The following is a 7711-nucleotide window of genomic DNA, read 5'->3' on the forward strand; positions in this document are numbered from 1 at the left end:
ATAGCGTGCTTCAAACGCTCAAATTCTGTCCAATGACCTTTCTACCTTTTTAGCCAATGATCATTCTTGTTCGCTTTTACTTTCAAAAAATACTCTCACTTTCTTGTTTGTTAGATTCAAAAAAATACCCAAGCGAGGAGTTCGTCAACAACGTAAATGGAAAAAAACCTAGTGCGTCACTGACCGAAACAAATATCTTTACAAAAAAAGGGTGTCGAACTCAAAAAATAAGGGGGTTTACCTAAAGTTCTATATGCAATAAATTTAACAAAACAGTTTTACATATTTAGATTGAACATTTTACAAAAAATATTACTCGATTAATTAATTAATTGATTATGAATTAAACTAAATATTAACACTTGAAAATTAACACTTAAAAATTTGATTTTTAATACCCTCCCCACCTTGAACAGTGTTCAAAATTAAATTTCAAGGGGATAGAGCAACTGTACAGGTCTTCTTAACCTGTTACCGTTCGGTAAGCGAACCATGCACGACCTAACGACTCCATCCCTGCCCATCATTGTTTCCTCTATAACCGCTATTCTCCACATCAAACGCGGGGTCTTGTTTTCTTCTATCAATACAACGTCATTCACTTTTAGAGGTTCACTTGGGGTGCAACTGGGTTTATGATGCGCGGACCGCAGGTCTAATAAGTAATTAGTTTTCCATCTTTTCCAGAAAGAGTCCAAAAGAGTCTGTTGATATTTTAACCTTTTCGTCAAGGCTTCTCGCGTTGCGTTCATGACTTCGTCGTTCGCGAATACCCGTGAAGGAAGTGACGTCAACCGTTTTCCCGTCAAAAAATGCGCGGGGATCAAAGGAGCCGGTTCTCCTGCCCCTTCGTACACGTAACTTATAGGGCGCGAATTTACGGTGGCCTCTATTTCAATTAGAATTGTTTCTAGCTCTTCGTAGGTCAATCTGGCCTTTCCAAGGGTTTTTCGGAGAGAGGATTTTACCGAACGGACCATCCGCTCCCAAAACCCTCCCCACCAAGCCGCTCTGTCCGCTATGTACCTCCATTGTATTCTTAATGATCCAAAGTAATTAGCGACTTCGGGGTGTCTTAAATTCTGGATTAGCTCGTTCAAGTCGATTTCTGCTCTTTTAAATGTTTTGGCATTATCACTGTATATGATTCTCGTAATTCCGCGGCGCGCAATAAATCTTCGGAACGATAATAAAAACTTCTCGGTAGTCAGGTCCGAAACGACTTCTAAATGAACCGCACGCGTTACCGCACAGGTGTATAACGCGATATAGCACTTTTGTCCATCCTTTGTAAAAAGTGGACCGGCAAAGTCGATACCACAAACCGAAAAAGGAGGTGATGGGTTTATTCTCGCTTCTGGCAGGGGAGCCGTTTCAGTTATAGTTGCTCTTGCCCGAAATCTTTTGCACCTTGGGCACCCTTGCACTTTGCTCTTAATTGCACGTCTGAGCTTATTAACCCAAAATTTTTCTCTAATTTCTACTAAAATATCATCTACACCAGCGTGTTTAAGTTTCACATGACAATCAACAATAATCAATTCAGTTAACAAGTTTTTGTGTGATAATATCCAAGGATGTCTTTCTTCGTAACTAATGTTTGCGGCTTCTAGACGACCGCCTAACCTTAACAAACCATCCTTATCAAGAGTAGGGGACAATGACAATATTTTTGAATTTTTGGAAATTCCAACGCCTGTTTTCAAGCTATTTATCTCCTCAGCGAAATGTTCTTCTTGCGCTAATTTTACCCAGTATTTCTCAGCATTATTTATCTCATCTGTTAATAAAGGACCACTAATTTCTGTACTTTTTCTTTGTTTTCTTTTCAAATTCTCCACAAAACGCAAAACCCAAGCAGTCACCCTAAACACTTTCATTGCTGAACTATACTTTTCTAGCTTAATTATTGGTTGTAACGTGTTTACTGGAATTGCTAAAACTACTTGTCCTTTCCCCCTTTTTTCTACTTTAATTGCTGGGCTTTCTTCGTCAACCTCTACCAAATCTGTCATTTGCTCGTCTTTTGATAGCCAAGTTGGGCCGTGAAGCCAAAGATCCGACTTAACGAATTCTTCCATGTTTCCACCACGTGAGGGCAAGTCAGCTGGGTTTTCCCTTCCCGCTACATGATTCCAACAAGAGGGATCTATCATTCCTTGAATTTCCTTAACCCGATTAGAAACAAAGGGTTTCCATCTAGCTGCATTATCCCTAATCCAGTGCAATACTATCGTGGAATCAGTCCACATTCTAATTAACCGTGGTGAATATCCTAACGTTTGAACTAAACTTTTCATTAACCTTGCACCTAAGAGTCCACCCATTAATTCTAAACGAGGTAATGATAAAGCTTGTATGGGTGCCACTCTCGCTTTTGCTGCCACCATAGAGGTATGCACTTCACCATTAGCATAAACACCCCTAAGATAGACAACAGCCGCGTAGGCTTTTTGGCTAGCGTCAACGAAACCATGCATTTCTATTTCCGGTTCTTCATTTCCCGGCTCATTCGAGAAATAGTACCGTGGGATTGATATTGTTACTAAATGGGAGAGTTCCGCGCACCATGCGTCAAACTCTTCCGCTATTTCTCCTGTCAATGGGGTATCCCAATCTAGCCCTTTCTTCCACATTTCTTGGAAAATCAGTTTGGCACGTATTGTGAAAGGGGACAACAACCCTAGGGGGTCAAAAACTCTAGCTACCGCCCTTAAAACCCAACGTTTGGTATTTTCCCTTGTCAATAAAAACTTTAGGCGCTCGCTAACGTCATAATGGAAAGTATCCTTGAATTCATTCCATGTCATTCCCAAAACTTGCGTCACCTTTTCTGTTTCTCCCGCACTAATATCACTTTCCCTTTCAACTTGAGTGACGTCACCCCATTTTTTCCTAATTTCTCTAGAATTACTATGGAATTTTCTTAAATTCATTCCCGCTTTTCCCAATATCTCGGATGCTTGTTTGATGGTTTGATTGGCTTTTCTAGTACTACCTTCCCCTGAAACCAAATCGTCTACATATAGGTCCTTAGACAAAACTTCGCTAGCCCTAGGGTGGGATTCCATGTACTTTTTTGCGTGATACTTTATGGTAGCCGCTAACAAAAACGGGCTAGCCGTACAACCAAAAGGAACTCTAGTTATTCTATAAGTTACTAGTTCTCTCCTTGCAGCGCCCACCAAACCCTTAACCCAAAAGAACCTTAAAGCATCTCTATCTCTTTCAACTATACTGATTTGGTGAAATGCTTTTTCGATGTCTCCTGTAAAGGCTACTCTATGTTTACGAAATCCAATTAATATCTTGAAAAGTTCTGGGACCAAATTGGGTCCTGCCTCAACGCACTCATTGAGTGAGGGAGAATTTTTCGCATGGGAGGACGCGTCATACACTATTCTTAATTTTGTAGTTTCCCTACTTTCTCTGACAACACCACGGTGAGGGATATAGTAGCACGTGTTCACCTCGTGGTTGTCATTACTGTCATCAACCCTTTCTACTATTCCCGATTTTAGCTGCTCTTCTATTATCTCATTGTACTTTTTCATTTCTTCGGGTTTTGATTCCAATTTACTAACTAAATTAATTGTTCTTCTCTTGGCTACTTCTAAATTATCCCCCATTAGCTCTTTGTTGGGTTTCCAAGGGAGCGCTACCTGATAGCGTCCTTCTTTAAAGCTTATATTCTCTTCAAAATTGCTTAACATGGTTTCTCTTTCGTTTGACCTTTCCTCTACCTTATCTTGGATTCCCAACGATTCTAAATTCCAAAAAGCGCGCAATTGGTCTGACACTAAGGTCTCCTCTCTTTCGATCGCCACGTGGTTGACCGCTATTGTTTTCACCTCAGTATTAGACTCTTCCCCTTCCGTTCTACCCTGTACTGTCCAGCCCAATACCGTGTTAATGGCCATTAAATCTGGAGAGAGACGTTCAAATTGCCCATTGGCCACTCTCCAAAAATAATCAGCGCCAATTAGGACCTCTATTGGGGAGCTATTTTCCTCGTTTTCCTGCCCAAATAAATCTGACAATTGTAAATTCTTTTCCCTCATTTGTTCTCTAACACTTTTCCCCGGAACTGCAAATACTGCCCCATTAATAGAGGGTGTTTCTAACGCAATAATCGTGACTTCCTCCCCTGTATTTATATTTCTTAACCCAACTTTGACTTTCCTGCGATTTGACCTGATGGGAACTTGACTCTCAAAAGGGAAAAGGCTCATAACTTCATTGCCTACAACTTCCAGATTTAGCTTTCGGGAAACGTCTTCCTTTATAAAGCTCCTGTGACTAGCTCCATCTAGTACGCACCTAACTCTTAAATTTCGCCCAAAACTATCTCTTATATCGGCCCTAGCGGTTTGTAATAGAATCACGCTGGATTCATCTGACCCTGTGTTTAGAGTGACTGAGTTTTGACCTTCAGAGCGCGCATTGCTCCGTTCACTTTGTACTGGTGGTTTACTAATCGTATTTTCACAAATAATTTGGTGATGTTTACGGTGACAAATTCTACAATTTTGAATTCTACCTCTACACTTATGAGCTGGGTGCCCAGGTTTAAAACATAAGAAACATAATTTTTTCTGGCTAACTATAGCTCTGCGCTCAGGGATTGAAATTTCCTTACAACAGTTATAATATGGGTGTTCCGTACTTTCACAAAAAATACACTTTCTTAAATCACTAACATAGTTATTGGTTATACCCGTATTTAAAGCTGCCGCTGAAAACGGCTTAAAGGGGGGTTCACTCTTATTGTTTTGATAATTTTTTACAACTGGTTTTTGAGTATGGTTGCTGTTGGCTTTTAATTGCTGCTGTCTGGATTTATGCACGGCTAATGCCCTTTCTCTGCACTGTATTTCGTCATTTAAGAAACCCAATAAGTCCTTAATTTTCCAGAGAGTTTCTTCATCTCTACCCCGAGTGTACTGTTCTAGCAATTCTAACGGTATAAGTCCGCCAACAATATGAGCCAACAGTTCCCCATAGCTATCTGTTAGGTGTCCTAACGCTGCTAAATTCCTAACTTCAATTACACAAGAATCATGCAATTTTCTTAGACCCGCAATGTCTGTGGATTTAAGTACGGGACTCATTTGCAAAAAATTTCCAAGCCTAGTGCTCACTTGCATCCCTTTATTTCCAAATCTATTTATTAAATCTGCTATGGCGCTCTCATAATTTTCCTGAGTAAAAGTTAAACCATCTACGGACGTCCAAGCGTCACCCTCCAAATATGATTTTAAATAATTGAACTTATCTGCGCTGCTCAGATTAGGGTTTTCGTGAATGGCTCCTTTAAACTGGGTCCAGAAGGCTTGCCACTTGTCCGGGTTCCCGTCGTACTTCCGGATTTCTAACTTCGGTAGGCTTACTGTTGCCGTAGTTTCTCGTCCCATGGCGGATGATCGGTTGGATGCTACTTCTATGTTATCCACGTCCTCGTTGCGGCCGTGTCCGACGCTCGATGTCGGCGAATTTTTTCCCGATAGCCATCTTTTTGCGCGTCCTCTCCAGTGTACTAGGCGCTCGTTGTATTTCTCGATCTCTTCCAGTTCTTTGTCCTGCTCATCGTCTTTTAGAAGAACCAGGACCTTATTACTTATCGTCTCTAGCTTTGGTTCCTTTGCATCAAGCTGGTTGATACAGTCACTTAAAGTTTCTTCTGAAGTTACCGCGGCTTTTTCTAATTCGTCTTTAATAATGTTACATGCCCGTGTAACACCGGCGCGCAGAGCCGTTCTCTGTTTTTCTAATAATTTTAAATCTACCGCCATTGTTCCATTTAATTCTTATCTAATTGTCTTATCGCGAGTTAATTCCCGGGTTTCGAGTGCACCAAAATAATGTGGCATACGGACGCGAAAATAGCTTTTGGGAGAGCTGAGTTTATTTGAGTAGTCGATCGCGTTAGCGGACTGAAAACACTAAGGCGATTTAATGATGGAAATTTAGATTACTCACGCGTTGGCACGTTTTTTACTCGCAAATAAGAAAAGGCGGTTTTTTTTGTTAATTAAAATCTCCAAAAAAATTACTTTATTTTCACTTAAAAAATTACTTTATTTTCACTTAAAAAATTACTGCTAAATTTGACTCGCACATTGAGTTTCTTTTCTATAAAGTTTTAAAGATTTCTTAGTGGCGCACTTTGCCTTTCAAAAAAACTAACTTTTGTTGTTAACTTGTTCCCGCGCTTTGGGTCTCACATAAAGGATTTTTACCTCTCCGAGTGACGTGTGTCACGGAGAGGTTCTAATTTCGACGTGTGTGTCTGTCTGTCTGGCTGTTGTTATTGACTTACACCCCAGGGGACCGCGTTCGCAGTTTCCGAATCGAAGCAAATGTGTTCGCTATTTCCGGACCGCATTCACAGTTCCCGGAAAATTCAAAACTTGAGGCTATCCACAATTCAACTGACCACTATTACTTCATCTGACTAGTCAATTGTCCATTCCACATGAACACCAATCTGTATTCATTGGCTTCTAACACCACCATCTTTTGGGCGTTGTTTTTGTCTATCCCACATAGGCACCAGTCTGTACTTACTGGCTTCTAACACCACCATCTTCTGGTCTCTGTTTTTGTCCATCCCACATGGACACCAGTCTGTACTTACTGGCTTCTAACACCACCACCTTCTGGTCTCTGTTATTGTCCATCCCACATGGACACCAGTCTGTACACCTGGCTTCTAACACCACCATCTTCTGGTCTCTGTTTTTGTCCATCCCACATGGACACCAGTCTGTACACCTGATTTCTAACACCACCATCTTCTGGTCTTTGTTTTTGTCCATTCCACATGGACACCAGTCTGCACACCTGGCTTCTACTCCATCGTCATCGTTGGGTTTAAGACTTTCGCGGCGATCAGCTAGGGTTACGAGAAACGTCTAGCCTCCCTAAGGTGGGATCACCACCAAAGGTTTTCGCAATTGCGGTTGTTCTTGCTTTTAGCTGGAGTTCGACACCCTTATATACTACCTATTTGAGTGAGGCGAAGCAACCGGCGTATGCTTCATTTCAAACGCCAATATTAGTCAAGTCTCTCAAGAATGTTTAATTGTTCTTTATCAACACGATGTAACGATCAATAAGGCGAACAACTAACGAAGAAAATGTTTTATATTAATTATATTTATTAAATTATTTAAGAAAAATCTGTGCTAACTAAAACCATATAGTCAAAGTTTATATAGGACGAGTAATGAAGATTGCGTATAAAGTCGGTACACTGTACACATTTCATAGTTAATATAGAGCGAGTATTTAAGCATTTAGCCCACTGTATTACTAATCATGGAAACTCTAGAAAGTTAAAATAGGTCGAGCATTGATGTTAATAGAGACGGAGTAGAGGAGTTGAATTAGGATAAATAACAAATTCAGTTTGTTGTGTCATTGTCTCAGTTAGAGAGGTAACGGTTGGTAAGTGCGAAACTATCGTAAGTATGATAGGTTGTGTTTCCCAGTTTTGGGCACATTCGCGTTGTTTTGATGTGTAAAGAAATCCTACAGAATCATAATATTCCCTTTATCCATAATATAAAGTGAATATGTGGAAATATTTTTCGTAATTATGATGCATTTAGTACTTTTGTAGCTTTAAAGCTCTGTTTCATTTTGATAATCCAAAAATTTATTTTAATATCTTTATTTGAAATGGCTGTTTATATATTACTTAAGCTAT

At 40.2% G+C, this 7711-nt stretch overlaps 1 protein-coding gene across 1 annotated transcript; it reads right to left on the reverse strand.

The window, feature by feature from the left end:
• Positions 1–425: 425 nt before the first annotated feature.
• Positions 426–5792, reverse strand: LOC149596292 (uncharacterized). Its single transcript, XM_089861428.1, has one exon. The coding sequence runs from the start codon at positions 5790–5792 to the stop codon at positions 426–428; it is 5367 nt and encodes a 1788-aa protein (XP_089717554.1).
• Between the last annotated feature and the right edge of the window lie 1919 nt (positions 5793–7711).

Source organism: Phalangium opilio, unplaced genomic scaffold (assembly GCF_054372755.1).
Source record: "Phalangium opilio isolate 3A_F unplaced genomic scaffold, DU_Popi_V2 ptg000390l_1, whole genome shotgun sequence".
In the NCBI taxonomy this organism is placed as follows: Eukaryota; Metazoa; Arthropoda; class Arachnida; order Opiliones; family Phalangiidae; genus Phalangium; species Phalangium opilio.

Bases quoted from the DNA above. Each gene is read 5' to 3' on its own strand.
- LOC149596292 (XM_089861428.1), bottom strand. From the start codon at position 5,792: ATGGCGGTAGATTTAAAATTATTAGAAAAACAGAGAACGGCTCTGCGC.